Raw genomic sequence first — 23,200 nt, 5'->3', positions numbered from 1 at the left:
GTCCTCTGGTCCTCGTGACTCTCCTCTGGACCTGCTACAACAGGTCCATGTTTATCGTGTCCTGAGGTGTAAGAACCCATGTCCAGATGGGCTCTTCCGGTCCAATCCAGCTAGCTATGGACCCCAGCCCACACCATCTTATATGGACAAAAGGCAAAAGACGAGAAGCGCTCTTCTCCACATAGGGACAAATGTCCTTGTTTATTTCCAGGTAGAAAAGAGAGACCCAGGTGGAAAAGAGCCCACATGGAAAAGAGGCCTGGCCAGCTACCTCTAGGGGGTTTTAAGAACTGGGAAAAGGGGCTGGAGGAGAGGGACTACAGCCAATGGTAGAGAAGTGAAGAGGGGTGAAGGGAAGGGTAAGGGAAAAACCATGTGTGAGGAAAAAAACATGTAATAAGACATAAACCATTCAGTGCAATATAAAGGCTACTCAGTGCAAATCTCCAATCACCCAGTGCAAAACAACAACTAAATAACTATTTAGTGCAGTACAACACTGAGGACCCCAGTCCTGGACTCAGTACCCCAGGCAGGTTGCAGAAGAGCAGAGTAGAGAGGCCAAATCCCCCTCCCTCAGCCTACTGGCCACAGTTCTTTGGATGCAGCACAGGATGCAGTTGACTTTTTATGCTGTGGGCACACACTGCTGGGTCGCATCCAGCTTTTCATCCAGGAGAATCCCCAGGCCCTTCTCCACAGGGCTCTCAATGAGTTCTTCTCCCAGTCTGTACTCATATCTGGGACTGCCCTGGCCCAGGGGCAGCACTTCACACTTGGACTTGTTGAACCACATGAGGTTCCCATGGGCACACTGCTAAGGTTTGTCCAGAGATGCATCCCTCTGGATGGCGTCCCTTCCTTCTGTTGTGTTACCTGTATTGCTCAGCTTTGTGTCATCTGCAAACCTGATGAAGGTGCACTCAATGTCACTGCTGATGTCACTGGGGAAGACATGGATGACCAACAGTCCCCAGACAGAGCCCTGAGGAACACCACTCCTCACCAGCCTCCACCTGGAGGGTTCACAAGAGCCACTGACAGCAACTCGCTGGCTATGTCCATCCAAATTCCTTATTCACTAAATAGTACATAGTACACCAATCATAGTACATCCATCCATAGCACATCCATCATAGCCATGCCTCTCAAATTTGGAGATAAGCTGTCACATGGGATAATGTCACAGAAACCTAGGTACATGACATCAGTAAGTCTTTTGTTGTTGACCTTTGCAGACACTTCATCATACAGGGCCACCAGGCTGGTCAGGCACAATGTGTCCTTAGTAAAGCTGCGCTGGCTGCCTTGGATCACCTCCTTGTCTTTCATGTGCCTTAACACTGAGGATGAGGATGTGCCCCATGATTTCCCAGCCACAGAGGTGATGCTCAACAGTCTGTAGTTGCCTCTGTGCTCCTTCTTTCTCCTCTTTTTAAAAATGAGAACGTTTTCCTTTTTTCAGTTAACCAGGATTTTACCTGACCACCAGGCCTTTTCAAATATAATGGAGAATGGCTTGGCCACAACACCAGCCAGCTTCTCAGGCCACTTTTAGTGTCCTGCTGCTGTTGCAGTGGGAATTTTCATCCAAATACTTTACTAGAGCTTTCTTGTTTCAATTTAAGCACATTACTTATTCTTCTTCCCTCTAGGGACATGAACTGTTCACCATTTTCTTTACTTATTGCTATCTTCTATGTAGTCAAGGACAACTGCTGTCTCCTGTCAATCTCCCTTTTTGTGACACAACCAGTTTTTTCAGTCTTTTCTCCTGGGTCATCCTTGCAATATTTTTAGCCATCTGATGGCTCTCTTTTGAAGCCTATTAAAATTGATTGCATCTTACTCTGTGTTGTTATAAGTGTGTACATCAGCCCAAATATGTCTCATTGACTTCTATGAACAGAAATAGGATCTGTTTCTCCTCACTGTGGTAGTTTTATTGGTAAGTGTCCCAGTATACTATGTATACTATCTCAGTGTCTCTTCTGTGATATGGCTATTTTTTTTTTTTGACAGTTAATTTCATTTTTTGTATTTCTGCAGTTGTTTTTTTTTCCTAAGTTTAGAGGTTTGCATTCATTTTCTTGACTCTAGCTCTGTGTGTGCTGATTTCAGACTGTTTCTAAAATATGTATATTCCTCCTGGGTTGATGCAATCCCCAGATTTTAGTCCTATGTTATCCTATATCCATGCTGTAAAATAAAGTATCGACTGGAATTAGATTGAGGAAAAATTAAATTGCTTCTCATAGTAAAATTTCCTTGCAATTGTCTTTTGAACCAATGATGACTATGCCTTGAATATGCTGTATTAACCAGCTGTGAGCTCTTTTGGAAACAGCTGTGATGATTCCATCCAACTGCTCTCTCTGCTTATGGGAATATCATGAGGGACAGTATCAAGAGCCTCACTGAGCCAGTTAAACCATCACAGAAGAGCATAAGATTGGTTTTATGTGACTGCCCTTAGATAAATCCATATTGTCTGTTCATCACCTCCTAATAATCGCCAATAACATACCAATAATTGTGAAACTTTTTAGACCAGAATTTACTGCAGTCCATATTTTCTAGTTGCCCTCCATACACTTCATCATCAGACTGTTAATAAACAGGCATGTCTAAGGTGATGCACATTTTAAAGTTAAGTCCAATTTCATGGTTTCCTTGCTTCAGCTGAATGAAAACCACAGAACTTTTTCTCAGATTTGTCAGTGACTGCTTTGCATTTATCCTTAACCACTTGCCTTCTTTCCTTCTTTTTAACACATAGATAGACCATTGTTGCTGTCAAGTATGACTGTAAAGCTCTCCTCAGAATCACACAGGCCTGCTGTACAGACAAGGACGGTAAAAATAAGCCAGGCATAGATTGACTGCAGCCTCTATGAAAGCTAAGACATGACATGCACTAAATGACTGTTAACAGCATTTTCCTGAGGGTTCACCAGTAGTGCCCAAGGCAGCTCTTTGATCAGGAAACAGGCATGTCTCAGACAACAGCCATTCTGGCATTATCAAAGAGCCGTCTAGTAGTACCTCTGTTTCCACCTTAGTTCTCAAGTTTTCAAAAGTCTCTGTGCAGATCCCTGACTGTTACACCCACCTTTCCTCCACACTGGCCTGATTAACTTGTGCTTTTGGTTCTTTTAGCAATTGGGACTCTCCTTAATCTAATCCTAGCAATTCTAGGCAATAATTTCTGAGTTGGTTGAAACAAATTTTGCTGTCTTCTCTTCTTCTTACTGTACTTTCTCCTTTTAATCACTGCAAAACTGTGAAGTCAGTCAAATGAACTATTCTTACCTGATAGTTGCCATTATGGATTACAAGGTTTGTCATCCATTGGACTGATTTAGTTTGCAAGTTCTTTCTATTGGTGAGACACTGGAACTAATTGATGACAATGATCTTGAGAACTGTATTTGCTCTCAATTAGCTACATTTGCCCAGGCTTTTATAAGACAGCAAATTTGGCCCCTCATACATATGTGTGCTTCCTCTTGTACTGAAAATTCATATAATTTCCTCTTTGAAGCATATGATAACCGTATATGGGATGTAATTTAAAGATGTCTTATATCATTGTTTACTGCAGCAACTTCTGCTATAGACTGCAACAGTCTGCCTCTGCTGCTACCTCTACCATTTCCATCAGTAATAGATACTTTGGCATGGGGTAGAAACTGACTTAGTCTGCAGTAAAATGATAATTTTGGATAATTTAAGTTTTGTACATGCATTCATTATCAGAGATTATTTGTAGTGGGAAATTGAGTAACAATAACCCTGATATACAAGAAGCTTTTGTGGTAATCACATATCCTCTGAGCAGAGAGAGACACAGCTGTCCCAGGATTTTCCTGGGAAACTGTGAAAAGCTGTGAGAAAGCTCAGAGAAAGGATTAAAACTATTATTATCTCTCTGTAACTGCTGTTTATAGATATGGTTCTTCGGAGTGTGCTATTCATAGTTCACCAATAGTGTGAGAGAAGATTCCTAAAGGCCAATCAGGTCTTAGGTCCACCATTGTTTCTATAAGAACTGTAGATTTCTAATAAATAAGTGCCTTTTCATGCCTTCTGATGATGGTGTATCTGTATCATCTTTGTGTGTCCCTAATACACTGTCGTTGATATCTTTTCTTTCTAAAATAGGTCAAAGATAATCTACAAAGTGCACAGACTGTCACTTTCCCTTCATGGCTTCTTGCTTATGTAATCATTAAATAACCTTTAAAAGGTCTTGGTTTTCAGTTTTGGAGTACCACTGATGAGTAGGAAACCCTCTTCCAAATGGATCTCTTCACTTTCTCTATAATGATGGCTTTGTTCTGTCTGTGCTTGCTGCTGACGTAAGATTGGAGCAGCATTACACTCATACTGTCAAGGCCTTTTGACCTAAAAACAACTACTCTCATGCATGCAACTTTTATTTTCTAAATCTAATCCAATACGTTGAATACCTTCTGTCAGGTGCCTGTTGCTTTACATGAACAGAAACCTATTAAGTGAAATTCAGGGTTTCATCATGCTCAAAAAAGCTGTAGTAAGTGTCACAGAATAGGTACAGTAGTCATAGGCATCAAGAGGCCACAAAGGAGAAAAAGTGCAGGCAAAACAGTCCTGTGGAATTTGTTAATTTTAAGATGCCTATTAATGCTTACTTAAGTTGAAAGAGTCTCATGTGGAAGGGAGTGTCTTCTTGCCTCTGTGTTTTCTTTTTTCCCATTTGACTGCCCTGGTGGGCTGCAAGCTATTATTTTTACTTGGAATCTGCTCTACTGCCTCTTGTTTTAAAAATATTGTCCTGAACCCTTATGGTGAAATATAGTGTAGGTGTTTTGTTACCATTTCATGGCTGATTATTCTTAAACTGATTCTGATTATTCTTAAACTGATTCTGATTATTCTAAGTCATATTATTCTAAGCTGATTATTCTAAGTCATATTAACTATTAATTGATTATTTTCCATGAAAAATCACCAAGCTACTCTGCCATATTTTTAGACTGTGTGCATTATCACCCTGAGATTTCTGAAGAATTCAGTTCTGAGGTCTCTCTACTTCCATAGCAATCAGTTACTTAGCACTTACTAAGTTTTTTCCTTAAATGTTTAGCTGATACAGTAAGCAGATTTTTTAATTCCCTCTTTGGTTTGCCTTGGACTTTTTACAATAAATTGCATTCGTAGTGTAAGTATCCCTTGATCAATAAAGTATTTGCTTATGTAATGTTCATTTTTCTTTCTCTACTTTATTAATGTATTTTTGCTTTGCAGATGTGAATCCGCAAGTAATGCTATGAAGGTTGCAGTCACACTTTACTTCAGGCCAAGGTTATTCTTTCTTGCACAGCATTTCCCAGTGGTGAGGGTTGCAAAAATCTGTTGGAAGAGTGACAGAATCTTAGTTATATAGGACTGCAAATGTTTTATGAGATTTGCATCAACTGCAAACCAAGAAGAGCCTAGATCATTATAAATATATATTTCTAAACACCAAGACTGGAGACCAAATCGACTAAATGCTGGCATTTGGAATTTTGTAAAGGGATAATTGTAATTATAAGGATTTTTCTCTGCTTAATTAAAGGCACTCGTCTGCAGAAATAAGAAAGCAATTTACTGTTCAACCAGGATTTGCACAGTCCTGTCAACGAAGCTTAAGTACCCCTGGCTTTTCTACATTTAATCTGGTAAGTTCTGTGTTTATTGTCTTTACACAGGTTTGGTATGTACATTGCTTAATTGTTTTAGGGTAAATTAAATGATCTTTTAAGTTGTCTTGCATTTCACTGGCTTCTACCTGAAACTGTTAAAAATACTCTCTGGTGAGCTGTGGGATCTCAGCACCTCAGGACTGATGTGCCGAGTCACCGAGACCACCCTTGGGGGGCTCGGAGGTCCTGGAATGTTGCCAGAAGTGTCTGGTGGCTGGACTTTGATCCTGCACGGGAGACGACACCTGTATGAGGATGGGAGGATCTCACTGGGGTAAATGGTGAAGGGATAAGTTAATTAGAGTGTAAGACACAGGGTTTAAGATTTTTGTACAGGGGGGTCTAGAGAAGTAAGACGGAGGAATTGGGGCATGTCCTGTCCTTCTTCTTCTTCTTCTTCTTAGCCTCCATCTTCTGTGGTGATGTTGGCACTTTGGGATTGGTTATTACTAAAGGTGTACTGGTCAATAAGGGTAAAAGGTATTGGGGGAAATAGGTAAATATTGTATACGTAGTTTTGAGTATAAAGACAGGTGACCGCCCTGGGGGCTCTCAGTGTGCTCATGGCTGGCTTGCTGTGCAGACCTCTGTCGGGCCGAGAGAAAATCTTTCAGATAAAAAACTAATAAACACTGAAGACCGAGAAAAAAACTGAAGCCTCTTCTCGTCCTTTGGCACGCGGGCTGCCCAAGGCCATCCCGAGCCTTCCCGGGTCATCAAAACAGCCGAGAAACCAACAGTGAGCTGAGGAAATTATGCCTTTGAGAGACATGAGAATGTTCCTTGGAGCCTGAAATAGACAATCCTTCTACATATTAATATGAGTCAAATTTAATTAGTAAGTGTTGGAGTATATTACATTCTTTCCCTGATGGAAACATTCAACAATTTCTTCAAGTAAATGCTTTGAGTGGTAGTCCTTCTTCCCCCAGTTTTATATACCGAGCATGATTTCGTGTGCCTGATATATCCTGTGGTCAGATGCGGTCACCTGTTCTGGCTGTGTCCTCTCCCAGCCTCTTGTACATCCCGTCTCTTTGCTGGTGGGGTGGTATGAGGAGCAGAAAAGGCCTTGGATTCTTGTAAGCATTGCTCACCAATAATGAAAACAAACTTCATTATCAACACTGTTTCCAGCACAAATCCAAAACATAGCCCCATAATATTTACTATGAAGAAAAATCAACTGTATTCATGCCAAAACCACCACAGATCAATGAATAAAGACAAAAAATACCCAGAAAAGTACAGGCTCAAAAAGCTCAACTTAATACAGTTTCCAGAGCCAGCAGCCGGGGCAACATGCCGGCTGTTTTTCAGTGCTGTAGAATGTGCGTGTTAAGTGAGAAATGCTGCATGTCCCAATTGACATAGACATAATTGAGTCAACTGTTATGTGTCTCCAAATCATCTTCAGCCTTCCATATGTAATCACCCTCTAAAGAAGTCAGATCATATGACAGTGCCCTTATGACAAAGGGAAAAAATGCCAGATCTTTTTATTGCCTTTCAGGAAGATGAGTATTCTGCAAACATACTATACCATAAAAGAAACTGATTATGATTTTGACCCCTCTCCTTTTAATTTCTGATTATTTTTGTGACGTCTGATAATTAGAAGCAGCAAGAGTCTTTGTGCACCAATGATTGTGAAAATCTAGATGCAAGTGGTTGCTTCCTGTGTCAGGGCCTCCTGCCACTACTCACTTCCTTAATTTGAGGCACTGTGATCTTTAACTTGTTCCTTGTGGTTACTCAGCCTGACGAGGCCAGGTCCCTTCTTCTGCACGCAGACAACCGCTTCTGCTACCAAAAACCTTGGTAGCATTTCAGTTACCAAGTGTTACGCCGTAGCTGCCATTTTGTGTGTGCTGTCACTGTCTACATGCCTCTAATTCATCATCCTTAAAAAAGGTATGTTTGCAGTAATGGTTTCTGGCATTTTCTGTCGAAAATCGTTTTGCACGTTTTTATGATATGCAAAAAGGAGCGCTGGCTTCTTATTTAATCCATTTTCTGTGTTTCCTTTGAAAAGCTGCACCAGTTGTTAAGGAGATCATTTCCCTCCACCTGCATTTACTTTTTACACTACCTTTTTTTACATTTGTGTTGTCTAATTTACTATAGTCAAAAGCGCATATTTCTAATAATTAAAGGTTATTGTTACTTCTGAAAGGAAGTGTAATGGTTAACTAAAAATTAGATTGAATTAGGCAAAACTATTTTGCATGCAAAACATTGTATCTTCAGCAACTGAAAAGATGTAGTGCACCTTTATATACTTTAAGCTGTGTTTTACTTTAATCTTCTGTGAATTACTTTTTCTATAAGATCAAAATATATGTTATATATATTTATATTTATTACATATTATTTCTTTATTTAGATGTAAAAATTGCTATACAGACCTATTTATAAATCTATATATTAACATGCTATGATTTACCCACTGACAGTACAGTAAATGACCTTCAACCATATTATGCCAGTAATTAATAAAAAAAAAAATAGCAAATAAGGTTTATTGTTTACTCATCACTTTTGATCTGGCATTTTCAGCACTACACTGGGTGCAAACCAGAGATAGTGCTTAAACGAAAAGCCAGCAGAGTATTTTTTTTCCACTGACTGCCTTATAATTTGATGGACTTGCTGGTAATGTTAAGTTTTCCTTTTGGCTAAAAAGAGCAAAGACAGGGAAAGACTTTTCCCAGAGAAATTTTTGGTAATTTAGTCGATGCCTTAAATGTACAGGCAGAGGAGTGTTTATGCATAAACCAATATAGTTTCCCTTTAAAAGAGGAACCTGAGGTAGAGGGTGGTACTTGGTTGGGTTCAAAGGTCTCTACTAAAATATTTGCAGGAGTATTTAGCACATATGTGATTTTTTTCAGAAGTTTAAACTGGTTAGCAGCTCCTAGGTGTTTCCAGCACATTTCTTCCAAATATGCTTAACTTTCTGCAAGATATTTCTGGATTTTTTTAATCTGAAAAACTTCCTCAAGTATATGTCCAGAACTAAAATGGTTCCAAAGCTTGCATTTACTAATTATTGTTTTTAACACATCTTCTTTTCTACTGGGGCTGATGCAGCATATTAAGTTCAGAGCCATTTTAGTTCAAAGTTACTGGAGCTTTGCCATTTTTGAGTCTCAATGTGTGTTTCATAAATTGAGAAATTTCTCATTGTCCCATTGAGCTAAAATCCCTGATGTTGTAGAGACAATGATGGTGTCACTGGAGTCACTTCATGCTCTGGTGAAATTCCAGTTGACTTCCATGAAAGCCTTGCATGAGCAGGCCTCAGCATTAATATGAGGGAAGACTTGCTTATTTTGACACACAGGTTTTTACACTGGAGTATAAGGAGGATAGCTTAAGAACACATTGGATGAGACAATAGGCAGAATATCATGGAATATAAAGGCGTGTTGATACCAGGGACATTGGAAGCCTTCTTTTCCCCACAATGCATCAGCAGCACCACAGATGTATTTTTTGCTGGCAGCTTCAGAAGACAGCCTTGTGAAACATATCTGGGCTAATCAGTGCAATGCAATCCTTGGCCTTTACAGAAAGGAGGATTTATTAGCTGGTTTTTCTAGAATTCTTCCTCACAGTAAATAAGTTATTCCAGTGCTATTATTCTAATGCTGCAACTAATTTTCTTCACTTTTACAGTGATGAGGTGTCACCAACCTTTCTGGAACACACAGAAAATAAACTATAGATTTTTCTAAAGCTGTAGTTTTTAGATCTACTTTTTACTTGTCAAGAAAATCAATGATAAAAGATTCTAGTCTCTGTACTTAACTGGACAAATATTGCATTTCCCAAAGACATACAGAGTATTTTTATTTGTTACATGACAAGTAAAATAATTTTCAGTTTTAATACATGAAGTTACATTTATTTGTATGTAGAACATCTCTAGGTGCCTAATCAAACTAGTTTCTGCCTCTGTTTTTGACACTAAACAGATAAAAAGCATGCTAAGTCGTACAGCTTGTAGTTGTTTAACTTTTTTCTGAATGGACCTTCTGTTTAAGAATGGCTAATTAAATATAATGAGATACAACTGCTGTCTATCAAGGTGCAATGCAGTGCACTGTAGAAATGGGAAATATCTATGGTTTGCAGTAATAACTTTAGTAGTTCCATGTAATCTTTTGCAAAAGCACTGTACAAACCCTTGAAAAATACAATAAACTAAGAACTCCAATAATACAGAATCCAGTAATATTCAGAGATGAAAAATAGTAATTTTTTATGGTTTTGAGTATATATTGTCCTCAATTTTGTTTGCAGTTGAAAGGACAGAGCATTTCTATTAGTGTTTTTCAGGCACAGTGCCTCAAATGAGTGCATCTTCATGATGGCAGCAACTACAGCACTAACTGCAGTCCTTAGCTCTGTAACTTGGAGTAACTTCCAAGACTTGGCCTTGTTACTCCTAGTGTGTTTTGTCTGCTGTCTCCTGCCCATTAGCATTGCCTGTCACTGCTGTTTTGTTCATCTCCCCTATATCCTTGTTTCTAGATTAGAAGTTTAGATGTTTGTTTCTGATGTGTAATAAAGAATGGGAATTACAATAGGCAAATAAATAAGCCTAAATTACACTATCAAGAAGAACCTTCTGTTGCTAAAATAAATGCTTCTTTATTTCTCATTAGCCTTCATTTTATGATGCAGTAGACCCAGTAGATTTTGAAGGCTTCCTGATGACGCAGCTGAACAACTTGAACTTAGATCTAGCACAAGAACTTGGGGATTTTCCAGAAGATGATTTGGATGTTGTCTTTACACCTAAAGAGTGCAGGACTTTGCAACCCTCTATGCCAGAAGATGGGTAAGGAAAGTTTCTCTCCCTCCAAAATGCTGCAAAAATATTTAACTTAGTTTTGAATTGTTAAAAATGGTTTTGAAGATGTTGATCCAACATCACTCTGCCACCCATCCAGCCAGTACACAGTTGAACTTCAAATGTTTGAACTTTGCCACTGGCTCTTTTAGGCTTGTCTGCACACTTAAAATTATGCAAGTTTTTACACAGCTTCCTTGGTAGCGGCACAAGTGAGGTAGGCATCGACAGGAAGACGAGTAAAGAAGGACAGGAGGATAGTATGAAACATAATTTTTGTAGCTGCAATGCCAGAGATAAAAGTTTATTCTGATCATGTAACAACAACAGTATTGAGTTTTTTGGGTTTTTTGCCCGCTGTATGTTACATGGCATTGATCAGATCACTAAGAATCTCTTTCTCAGTACCTGTCTTGCATAAATGGGAGGAAATGGTTCATACTTCACAAGGTTTGGGAAGGGGAATAAGTGTTAATTTCTAGTGTAGAAGTCACATGTGGTTTTAGGCTGATATTGAAGAAATAATTACCCTGTTTTAAACAGCTTATATAGGTAGCTTGTGGTGATACTGGTGCTCAATGGTCCTGCAAATATTTAAGCTGGTTTGAAAAACAGGCATGCTATGAACAAAAGCATTTTTCAGAATGAGAAAATTCATCAGGGAGTTTTCTGATGTGTTATTAGAAAGGCTATGCAATGTATACAAAATACACCTCAGAGACTGTTTCACTATAAATGGTACCTTTAGGTAGAACTCCAAAGACCTGTTGAGTTTTGCAAGGAATAATGGTGAGATAATATGAAGTCAGCACCATTTAGTCCCAAACTGCTACATCAGCAGAGATGGCTAACTATATAGTGTGTTTGGCATGGAGGCTGGCTCCTTACAGCGCATCCAGGAAATGAACAGCACAGGCTATATTCAGTGCTGTGCTGAACTGCCACGCTGAGGGACAAATTGGCTTCATTTATGTTGTCTTTGCTCACAGGGTAGACCTGCATCCCTCTCTGTTCCTGCAAAAGTTGATACATGCTGCTCTAATTTTTACCAGCCAGCTGTTCAAACTAGAGCCCTATGTAACAGAAATATTTGTTCAGTGTTTTCTGCCCGACACACCAAATACAATGAGGCTAAGAGGGAAGCACAGCTTGTGCAATTTTTGCCAGCTGTAGACTAGTTGAAAATCCTCTCTCTAAGCAAGGTTTCAGTCAGCAAGATTCTTCTTGGCCCAGTGCTTTTCTCAAGAAGGAGAATAAAGATAGATGTAGAGATGAGATGCCATGCTAGGTTACCTGAGAACTCTTTGAATCACACAGCTTCTAATATTTTCACAACACGTGATTTTCAATTGAAGTTATTTATAGAAAAGTCCCAGTCTTTACAAGCTATTCTTGTTTTTTCTGTGGATTTGAGAGAGAATCGATGTGGGAGACAATGAATGGGATTTTTTGCTTGAAGTAACCTTTTATTTAAACAATGGACAAAAATATTGAAATAATTATTCAACGTTTGAAATTACATCTAAAATAAGGCCATTTCTTACCTATTTCCACGGTTACTTCCCACCATGCCTGATGTTTAAAACAGCAGTTATTTATTTGTTTTTCCAGTAGAAGACCATGCAGGCTCATGCTGTAGAATCAGTTTTAAGCCTGATTTGCACCACAAAGTTATTACGTTATATATTATGTTCTATAAGGAGTCTGTGACAAAGCTCAAATAGTCAATACCAACAAATGTGCTTTCAGCAGATTTTTTTACAGCAGCTTGCCACTTAGCCATTCACATTGATATAATTGATATTGGTGTTTTTATAGAAAATCCTGATCAAGAGTGCCAGGATGTGTTAGGGATGAGAACACAGCAGGGGCATGAACCAAGGATGGGCCTGCAGGCAGTGCAGCCTTTGATCTTTCTGTGTGCAGAGAACAGGAAACAGGTACCACCGACCAAACTGGGTTAATGTGCTGCCTGCCAGCAAACACACCTCCCACCTGATGCAGAGGCAGGAGCCACCAGAGGCAGGGGCACTCGACAGCCTGGCATCAGCCAAGGCTCTGTCCCACCGTGCACACACAAACCCAAAAAAGCTGTTAGCCAGCCTCGGTAACCAGCTGCAAATCTCTCAGGAGTTCTATGTGGAAAGTGTTAAAAATCATCATACCTTTCACCTGTTCCTGTATTGAATGTGTATCCTACCTACTCTTTTACTCACTTGGATTGGAGAATGCTACAAATTATTTTGGAACAGGTCATTAAAATTTTTAAGAATGGGCACAGGGGAATTATGCCATAGCATCATGATGTGAAGTTCATGGGACATTGGCTGAAAGACCTGTAGTTCCAAATAGTATCCAGGCTATCAAGGAGCACTGACAACCCCCTTCATTAAAGGAGACTTATTTGGAAAAGAGAAAATGAAATTATAAGGTATTCTTAGAACTTAAAGTTTTATTATCCTATCTGATTAGAAGCTTAAAAGGGGGTCCCTTTTTAAGATTTTCTTTGTTTCTGTGAGAAGAGAAAATTGCACATACATAAAAACTCGGTATTTGCAAGAGTCCAGGAGTTGAGGCCTCTAAAAAAATATTTCTATATCTTGAGACTTGTTATCAAGTTTTGAAAATCAGTAGGTTGGTTATGTTGTGTAATTTATTTAATTTTACTGTATTTTATAGCAATGTCACTCTTATATTTATAAATAGATAGTGTAGGAAGTGGTTACCTCTTCTCTGTTAAATGTATGCTTGTATGTTTATCAGAACAGTACCAAAAACCTGCATAAGGGAATTCATGCAGTACAGAGGATTTTTTTTTAAACCTCAAACAATAGTTTAGCAGTAAAATAAATACACAGGAGAGGACTAACAGAGAGGCCTTTATCTGACTAGCATGTTTAGATAAATTTATTTGTCCTGAAAGTGTGACTTAGGAGCTGAAATATGTTGCTTTTTCCACAGGGTTGAACTGGACTCACACGTCAAAGACTGTGTTCAGACTTACACCCGTGAGTGGCTGATTGTGAACCGAAAGTAAGGAAGATAAAACTAAATAAAATAAAAAGTACATTTCATCTTACTTATCAGAGAGGAGATGCTTGCTCTTACAAGTAATCCTAAATTATTATGATTTTAGTCAGTGATTGAAGATAAGAACTGACTTTTCAGTAGTATAAATAACCATATTGTTTTGTTTGAGATGGTGTGCATTGCCAAATACTGTAGCATCTGCTTCTTAATTCAGGCTGTAAACGGATGAGAAGTTGATGGGAAGAAATTCACATCAACCCTCTGTAGTGATGATTTCTCTTAGTCAGGAAAACTAATACTGTTTGATCCCACTAAAAGGAAAGATAACAGTGATAAAGATTATATTTGCATGCTTTTAACCTATTCATGCCCTGAAAATTCAATATGATTTGATTTCCAAATGTGTCTGAAAACTCAAGGATTATGGTCTTTCCCAGCAGTGACTGAGTGTCTTCATAGGATTATCTGTGTTATACCCAAATTTACTATTTTATATCAGTAAATGATTTCTGCACTTGAGCTCAGTGTAATTCAACACAGAGAGCTGGGCCTGTAGTCATTATAAGTGCTTCATTTCCTTTAGTCTAGTTCATTATATTTTTTTTTTATTTTATTTTATTCTGTCCTATACTGTTTCATATGTAAAATGCAAAGGGGACTCCCAGTCAGTGCTCTCTGTTGCAGGATGTCTGTTCCCAGACTCTTAGGGGAGTCTGTGGGATGTCTTGCCTCCTTCCCCATCACCTCATGCTGTTCTTCAGAAAGAGGTTTTTGGAGCCCTGTTTTGTCCATAGCACTTCCTCTTCATCCACTCCTGCACTCATGCCCAGCTCTTGAAAAGCAGAAAGAGCAGCAGGTGGTGGAGTGCTGACACATTTGCTGCAATTTTGTTGTGCCTCTTCACTCACCCTTGTTACTCTCTGTTTTTCTGATTTACATCAACAGCCAGTGCCTTATGGGTTTACAGTGGTGATTGCAGAGGAATTTGCACTGTTTAACTGTGCAGCTTGTGCTCCTCAGTGGTGCAGCTGCTGGGGCTTATTAAGAGACTTCCTCCAGGGGTGCTGATGAAACTGAATTCTCAGAACTGCTCTGCAGTGAGTCACTAAAAGTAGGCTAGTGGGTTTTGTTGGCTCTCCTCCCCCACCACTCAGAGCAGAGGCACTAGCTCTTTCACACAGTGCTGCTCTGTATGCTGTAAAGAGCCAGTGTGCAGCTTTGTTTGAGCACAGGAGAAGGGAGTAAGCAGTAAAGTAGGTGAAGTGAAAAATAGAACATGGCTATTTTTGCATTTCTGTGTGCTGGTAGAAGTGTGAATGGAGCCATAGAAACATACATATGTGGAAAGTTTTGCTGAGTGTTTTACTGTTTCATTGATTCGGGTGAGGTAAATTTGCATTCAAAATCTTTATTGAGCAGTTGACTCTGTGGTAAACATGATGGTGGACTCTGCCAGAGAGCTGAGCTTTGGTAGCTTTGGCTAACAATGCAAGCAAGTTATTAAAATTGCAAAGAACAAACCACTACCAAATATGCTGCAGTGTCACATAATCCACTGATAGATTGATATTGGGAATCTCATGTTATGCTTGGACAGGTTTTTTTTCTTTTAAAAAAAGTGTGAGCAGAAGAAAAGATTTCAAGAGAAAAATGAGAAAAAAGTAATTGTTTCCATTGTTTTGAGGAAGGCTGGAAAAACTGTAGCTGCCTACTTGAGAGATGTTATAGAAGAGGTTGCTAAATACATTGTCTGGTGAGCTATGGGTGAGACAAGTGTGTGAGTGACTTTGATCCACTCATGAATGCGAAGGTTCAAAACAGGAGATTGAGGAGTCTGCAGTGGGTGGCATGAGCAGAGGTTATTCTCAGGCCCCAGGGTAGAGAGGTATGTGGCAGAAAAGCTGAGCACAGCTGGAGTCCATGTGGCCTTGCAGGAGGCTGAATGGGTAGCTTGTTCCTGTGCCTATTTCTCCTTTCAGTTGTCCTTTGGGTTTTTTCCTCATCTCATTTTCTTAATTCAGTGTGTGCCCATTAAAGTGACATGTGTATTAAAACCATGGTTTGCCACTTGGTGAGCTTTAATTGCTATAATGCTTTTCAAAATAAATAAGTGGTATAAATAAATATTCCGGGAGTAGTTACGGGGAAAGGCATCTTTAGGGTAGTTTTCACACCACAGGGAAAATGTGAACTCAGGTACATAAATTTCCTCCATTAATCATTTGTTTGCCACCAGAGGCAGTGAAAAAAAAATCTATACAACAAGATTCTTACACGTCTTAAAGTCATGCAGAATTTCTGCCTTCCATTCTGGATAATTACAGTGGTTCCGAAACAAGGTCACATCCAAGGAGAGCTGGGATTGTCTTTTTATGACCAGTTTTCATTGCAGTGAACTGGCAAACGATTAAAATGCAAACAATTAAAATTAAAACACATCAGAGCATATAATTCAGTTACTCCCAAAATGTAATAAAAAGGTGTCTCCCTGATCAATAATTGCTTATTGTGTCTTCTTTATGAAAGTATTCAGATGCTCAGTCATTTCTTTGGGAGTATCACAGAAAGGAAAATGAATGAAGCAGGATGTTGTAAATAAGGAGATTGATTACAAAAAAGACCATCACAGGATTTAGCAAATTGCATACTAAAGTGAAAGAAACAGAGCTCTGGATGCATCTAACACCTTTTTTTCAGGGTACCTGCTGTTTTTTTTTCAAGCTGCCTCAAAAAAAAGTAACTTGAAATTTGAGAAGAATTTTTCAAAGCTGCCAACCTGAAGGGTTACATTGGCACACAGAAATAGCCCTCTTCAAAACCAGGCGTTTTTCTAGAAGTTGTAGATTGTTGCATGGAAATAGCTTGGGATACTAGTTAGGTCCAGGATAAGAGCAGCAAAAGATTTGATGTATATAATTGAAGAGGCCAGCCAAGAGATAAGTGATCCTGATCCGTGTTCTTAAGGTCACTGAAATAATCACCATGTCTGATGAGGAGATCAGACCAGATTTTGTACCTAGGATAGGTTTTCCTGCTGTCTCAGACCTATACTCTGTAGAAAAATTATCTGAATTATCTTTTTTTCCTTTTAAACTGTTCTTAATATACATTATAGAGTCACAATGGTGCATAAAAACATGTTAAAGTTGTGAAAGTTGTCAGGTTTTACATAGAAGCTGTGCTACACTGCTTTTTGCAGAACAATCTTTTCAGTTTTTAAATAATTTTTAATTTGTCTTTTCTGTTTTATTTTCCCTTAACACCTCCTCATGTTATCCTGACCTTCTTGGGCTTCTCCATAAAAGAAATCAAGGGAATTCAGATACTTGTAGCCTGAAAAACAAGGGATCCCGAAAAGATTTTCACAAAACGCTTCAAAAACAAACATTTGAATCAGAAACATTGGATTCTGGCGATGCAACTTTTCAGGTACATTTTCTTCACTTTGGAAACGTAATCAAATACAGCAGCTTCACTCAAAAGAAGCATGTGGTGTAACCTCCCCCTGAGTGTTGTATACAGTTTTGGTCACTGCTGTATAAGAGAGACAGAAAGCCATCGGAGAGCATGCAAAGGATGGACACAAAGCTGGTGAAGGGCCTTGTGGTGGAGCCGTATGAGAAGGGTCTGAGGTCGTTTGGTCTGTTCAGCCTGAAGAAGAGGACACTGAGGGGACACCTCATTGCAGTTCACCTTTTCCTTGCAAGGGGAAGAGGAGGGGCAGGTACTGATCACTCTGTGGTGACCAGTGACAGGACCTGAGGAAATGGCCTGAAGTTGTGCCAGGGGAGGTTTAGGCTGGATATCAGGAAAAGGTTCTTCACCCAGAGAGTGGCTGAGCACTAGAACAGGCTCCCCAGGGAAGTGGCCACAGCACCAAGCCTGACAGAGTTCAAGAACCGTTTGGTCAATGGTCTCAGGCACATGGTGTGATTCTTGGGGATGGTCCTGTGCATGGCCAGGAGCTGGACTCTGTGATCCTAGTGGATCCCTTCCAACTCAGCATATTCTGTGATTCTGTGATGTGTGATGGCATCAGGCAGAGCACCATGCTGGCCATTAGGCTTCATGGCAGAGGAGGCATTAAAATCCCCTCTGCCAGCTCACCAAGAGCCATTCTGTGACACCCTGATGCCCAAGCCACACCTTGCCATTTTCCTGTTTTCCAGCAGGTGGGACCCCAGCACGTTCCTGCTGTCCCGGAGGAGGCCTCGAGGACGAGCGCGGCCTGCTCGGACCCGGAGCTGCGCAGCCTGCAGCCGGACCCGCGGCTGGAGCACCTGCTGCGGCACGCCAGCGCCGAGGAGTTCGAGCGGCTGAACGAGGAGGCGCGCCGCACCAACAGGCACGCCGAGCTCCTCGCCCTCTACCCCGCCGTGGATGAGGTGAGCCGGAGCCCGGCTGCCCTGCTCCTCTCTCCCAGCTGGCTGTCCCAGCGTGCCCGAGGTTAAAGCCGCACCACAGCAGATAAACACTACACTGCTCTCAGTGTGGGCCAAGCTATATGATGGTGATACGGCTATGTCAGGGTGTCGGCTTTCATAGCAGCTTGTACTTGGGGTCCACAGCTGTAAATATTTGGTGTAAATGCCATTTAGTGGTCAGGGATGTAAATATTCAGAAATAATAAATCTGTTTCCTTTTATCTCTGGGGACATTAACTGCCCACCGAGGGGGGAAGATGCTAGTCTGTAGCAGTGGCTTAGCTACTGTCATGTAAGTGTTTTATGCAAGTGTGTAAATTTGCAGTTGTTTTAATTGAGTATGACTGTTTAATGATAGGAAGATGTAGTGGAGATACGACCAGTGCCAGATCGCCCAAAGGAACATCTGGGCAACAGGATTTTGCTGAAACTCCACACTCTGAAGTAAGTAAACCTTCACAAGCACTGCTCATCATTTCTGAGTTCACAACAGTGTGCAGCGCACACCTTGTTGCACCACCGAAGCTGTCCCCTACAACAGCATTCACTGCTCAAGTGTTCTTTCTTAGTGTAGCAGAGAATTTTTTCTATATCCATCTTTGCAGAAGTCTTTAACATGCCAGGATGAGAAAGTATTGGGAGTGAACCCAGATTATATACTTAAAAAAAAAAAAAAAGGTGATTGCTGTCCTGGTCTTCTGTTGTGGCTTAACCCCAACCACCATCCAAGCCCCACACAACCACTCGCTCATTCCTCCATCAGCAGGACTGGGGAATGAATCAGAACAGTAAATCTGGAGAACTCATGGTTTGAGACACAGACATTTTAATAGGGAAAGCAAGTGGCACAAAGACAAGCAAAGGAAAACAAGGAATTAACTCACAGGTTCCCAATGGCAGGCAGGTGTTCATCCATCTCCAGGAGGGCAAGTCCACATGTAATATTACTTGGGAAGACAAACACCATCAGTCCAGATTTCCCCCCCTTGCTCCTTTTACCCCCTATTTGTATTCTGGGCATGGTGCCACATGATCTGGAATATCCCTTTGGTTATTTGGGGTCCTACCTTTGTCTCCTTCCAGTCTCCCACACACCCTCGTCTCCTCTCCAGCTGGAGGAGTACCAAAAGCAGAAAAGGCCTTAGTTTTCGGCAAGCCCTGCTCAGCAACAGCAGAAACATCTTTATATTATTAACCCTGTGTTCAGCACAAATCCAGAACCCTAGCCTAACTCTGAAGAAAATCAATTCTCCCCCAGCTGAAGCCAGCACAACTTAATAAACAGGGAAAAAAAAAGCATGCTCTTTTTTATTATGCATTGCCATATGACTGCAGTGTCAATCAGTGTCTTGTGTGTCTTTCCCTAACAGGTTTGATATAGAGATAGAACCTTTGTTTGCGTGCATAGCTCTCTATGACATAAAGGAAAGAAAAAAGGTAAATGTATATATAATATTTTTGTTCACTTGGCCTGGGTTTTTATCTTCAGAGTAGTAACCTAGGAAAAATTAACACAAAACGTGCTACTTTTTTACACACGCAGTCTGATCCAGGATTCTTGCTATTTAGTAAGTCACATGCTTGCAATTGCTTATTTTATAGTTGTAGTTACAACTTTTGATTTGCTTTAAAATAAAATTTTAGGCATTTTTGCTTTACAACATATTTTAACCCCTTTTTTCTTTTCAAGATCTCGGAAAATTTTCATTGTGACCTCAATTCTGATTCATTAAGGGGATTCTTGCGTTCTCATACACCCTGCATTGACTTGTCTACTCAGGCAAGATCAGCAATATTTTCTGTCACTTATCCCTCACCAGATATATATCTGGTAATAAAGGTATGTTAGAGTACTACTTTGATACCATTCTGCCTATTCCTGTTGTCTGAGCTCATGGAACTGACAAACATGGCTTTTGTCTAGATGAGATGAATTATGACAGTTTTTAATAGTAGTGTGTGAGCAGGTGTCCAGTGGTATATCTCATTTCAAGCTACGAAGTTATATTATTATCTCATGTACCAGTTCTACTAAGTACGTAGAATTTCCTATCTCTGCGTAAGGGAAATCAAAAATATAGTGAAATAAGGCAGTTCCAAAAATTTTATTGACATTCTGTGGAGGTTTTTTGGCATTGGTTTAGTGAACTTTGCATAATTTTATTTGCTTAATTCTGAGTTAGCCTGAACCACTTCATTTGGAATGTGTTAATTATCCTTATTTCAGTGAAAACGCAGTAGTAAGTGATTGACTGTGTTGTCACATATATATTTTCTGCTTTCTAACAGATGGAAAACTAGAAGGTTTAGCATCAGTTACTCCATAAAGACAGTTTTAAGAAATTATATACAGTTATATATTAGGCAAACTCTTTCAAATTGCTAGAGAAACAACGTTACTATTTGGATGACATTTTTTTCTTTAATCATCTGATTGTATTGCTTTTTGTAGATAGAAAAAGTGCTTCAGCAAGGAGAAATTGGAGACTGTGCAGAACCCTACATGGTTCTTAAAGAAAGTGATGCTGGCAAGGTAAATAAATAACTGTAAAGAATATTTAGATCAAAAAATGCGTGCTAAAACCAGCCAACCAACCAAACAAAAACAACAGGCTCTTTGAAGTAGGATGAAATAGCAAAAACACTGGAGGAAAAGCTGGTTAGTCATCCATGGTGCAAGAAGTTTGATGTCTGTGGCTGACAGAAAGAAATCAGGAGAAGACCAGGTGCATTATTGTTACTGACCCCTTTGGAAATCAATATTGACACAGTCTTGAGTCATGAAGCAGATGGGGGTGAGCAAAGGAAATGACTGAAATGTAGAATTAGCAGAAATACTTGTACCTCAGAGACATACTGTTGGTTTGGATGGGCAGATGGCCTGTTTTAGTGTGCAGCTCTCCCATTCAGTACTGTTGTCCATAGATAATGTGAGTTCTGTTCAAGGAATTCATGGTCATTTACTTCCCTGGAATGCACTGACAGTGTTTGCCAGGCTTCCACGTCTCACGTTTAGAATATTGCTTTCAATAGAATTTTTTTTCTGTATCTGATGAAAGAAGTAGAACCTGCTAACATTTCATGGTGATTGTTCATTCTGAATTTGAATATTATTGTGGAAAGCCATTGATTTGGCTTTTTACATTTCTATAATACAAATGAACTCATTAAAAAGGAATTGAAGTGAATGTGCAAATCAAAACAGCTACAGTTCTGTCCGTGATATAGCAAGAAAATATGAGATACCAATGCAAATTATTTACTGAACCGTGGATATCTTACTTAGATTTTTGTGTATGGTAGCATTGGAATAACTGATTGCTTTTGAAACAGCCAATATTTTCTTTGTTTCAGACAAAAGAAAAGATTGAAAAACTGAAAGCACAAGCGGAATCCTTTTGTCAGAGGCTGGGGAAATACAGAATGCCATTTGCCTGGATTCCCATAAGCCTAGCTAGTTATTTCAACTTTTCAACACTTGAACGAGAAATACAAGAAGCTGAAGGTTTAAATGGTACTTGTCTAACTTTTCTAAGTAAGGCAAAATGGCTCTGCAGTGGGACTGGGTATAGGAAACAATGTTATTCACTCTGGCATCAAAAGTGAATCACAGATTCAAACTCATGTCTTGACAGCTTTCCTTTACAGTCCTATAGACACTTACAAATTAATTGTGCTCACCATGTTGTCTCTGCATATTTATTTTTATGTCTGCTAAATATTCTTTCATGGTTTAGACCCACTTTTCATTGAACACTGGCTTTGTAGAAGTAAAATTTCTTTGCCTATGGAGTTAGCTAGCAATACTGAGCAATCAAGATACCAAACGTATCAGTTTGGTAGGCAGGACCATTGTTCAATATGCTTTGTAACCCATGAACTAAAAATTTAAATAAACATTTGCTCTGTAACAGAAATAATGTCACTTCAATAGGTGTGTCCTAGTATTCCACTATTTCACTTAGCTAGAAATAAAAGAAGCAGAATGTTTTAGGTGCTCTATCCTCTGATGCTGGTGAGATTTTTCTGCAGTTTTCTAGTGTATTCTGGGAATCTTTGTACTCTAGCAAAAAGCAAAAAACAAGATGATGATACATTTAATTTCTCTTTGAAGGGAAAGGTTCCAGCAGTGACAAGAAGGCAACACTGCTGCAGGCAAGAAGGCTTTCTGAGAGAGGTTTCAACTCAGAGGATAACTATCCAGCATCAAACTTCAGAGCAATGCCTCTGAACAGTAACACCTTCTTTAAACAAGTACTGTATTCTCTTTACGTCTGATTTCATAAGACATTTTTTTATCAATGTACTATGAATTGTGTTGGGAAAAGCTACCAGCTATATTTGTGTGGGGACAGAGGACAACCCCGGTCAAGTAAATAGTAATCCACTTGCTTTGGATGCCTTAAGGACATGGTTCACTCCTGAACCTTTTGTCCATGTTATGAAGTATTGTTACAAAGGTACTGATTTTTGTCTTTCTCTTGGTAGGAAGGAGACAGGCTCAGTGATGAAGATCTGTTTAAATTTTTAGCTGATTTCAAAAGATCATCTTCCTTACAAAGAAGAATTAAGACTGTACCAGGTACATAATTAGTTTTGGATGGAAGTTGTTACATGTATTTTTCTCCCCTAAACTGTTCTGAAAAGTCCAAACCCAAAACCTATTAGACTTGGGTTAAAAGCCTATAATGTGTGCTGTTGTGGAACTTCCTGGGTTTCTGGTGTCTACCTGAACACAAATGCTTTTGAATTATTTTTTTTTCTGCATGAATGAGTATGGAAATTTAGATTTAGTTTAATATTTCAAAATTATTTCTTTTTCTGCCTAATTTACAGTGTACCTACTGGATATATTTTGTTATTATTCAAACCATTTGAAGACAGTTCTTTAAAGCAAATTTCAAGGATCCTTTCTGCTTCCCTGCAATGTTTTGAAATGGTTCATATTTTATAGAGAAAGATTAAAATGTGTACACAGTTCATATTAGCTTGATATTAGGGTCAGAATTAGTTAAGAAAGAAGAGAAGTACAGGCAGTGTTTAGCTACTGTCAAACACCTGACCAGCCTAATTTTTCTTTTCAAGTAAATTACAGTTCAACCTCTTCTGCATTGTGGAGGAAAGTTAAAAAATATGAACTGAGGACAAAGCTGTTT

At 39.4% G+C, this 23,200-nt stretch overlaps 1 protein-coding gene across 1 annotated transcript in view; it reads left to right on the top strand.

Annotated features, from left to right (window-relative positions):
• DOCK8 (dedicator of cytokinesis 8) overlaps positions 1-23,200 on the top strand; it is a 91,143-nt gene that overhangs the window by 14,146 nt on the left and 53,797 nt on the right. Inside the window, exons 2-13 of the mRNA XM_059492138.1 lie at positions 5,603-5,705; positions 10,403-10,578; positions 13,552-13,623; positions 16,926-17,049; positions 17,790-18,005; positions 18,403-18,488; positions 19,415-19,481; positions 19,735-19,884; positions 20,497-20,577; positions 21,399-21,558; positions 22,159-22,298; positions 22,533-22,626. Of these exons, the coding sequence (XP_059348121.1) occupies positions 5,603-5,705; positions 10,403-10,578; positions 13,552-13,623; positions 16,926-17,049; positions 17,790-18,005; positions 18,403-18,488; positions 19,415-19,481; positions 19,735-19,884; positions 20,497-20,577; positions 21,399-21,558; positions 22,159-22,298; positions 22,533-22,626 (1,469 nt within the window). The remainder of the gene's footprint in view (positions 1-5,602; positions 5,706-10,402; positions 10,579-13,551; positions 13,624-16,925; positions 17,050-17,789; positions 18,006-18,402; positions 18,489-19,414; positions 19,482-19,734; positions 19,885-20,496; positions 20,578-21,398; positions 21,559-22,158; positions 22,299-22,532; positions 22,627-23,200) is intronic.

This window comes from Ammospiza nelsoni, chromosome Z (genome assembly GCF_027579445.1).
Source record: "Ammospiza nelsoni isolate bAmmNel1 chromosome Z, bAmmNel1.pri, whole genome shotgun sequence".
Lineage (NCBI taxonomy): Eukaryota > Metazoa > Chordata > Aves > Passeriformes > Passerellidae > Ammospiza > Ammospiza nelsoni.
Note: the sequence above shows the minus strand (reverse complement) of the source record. Positions and strands in the feature narration are given on the sequence as shown.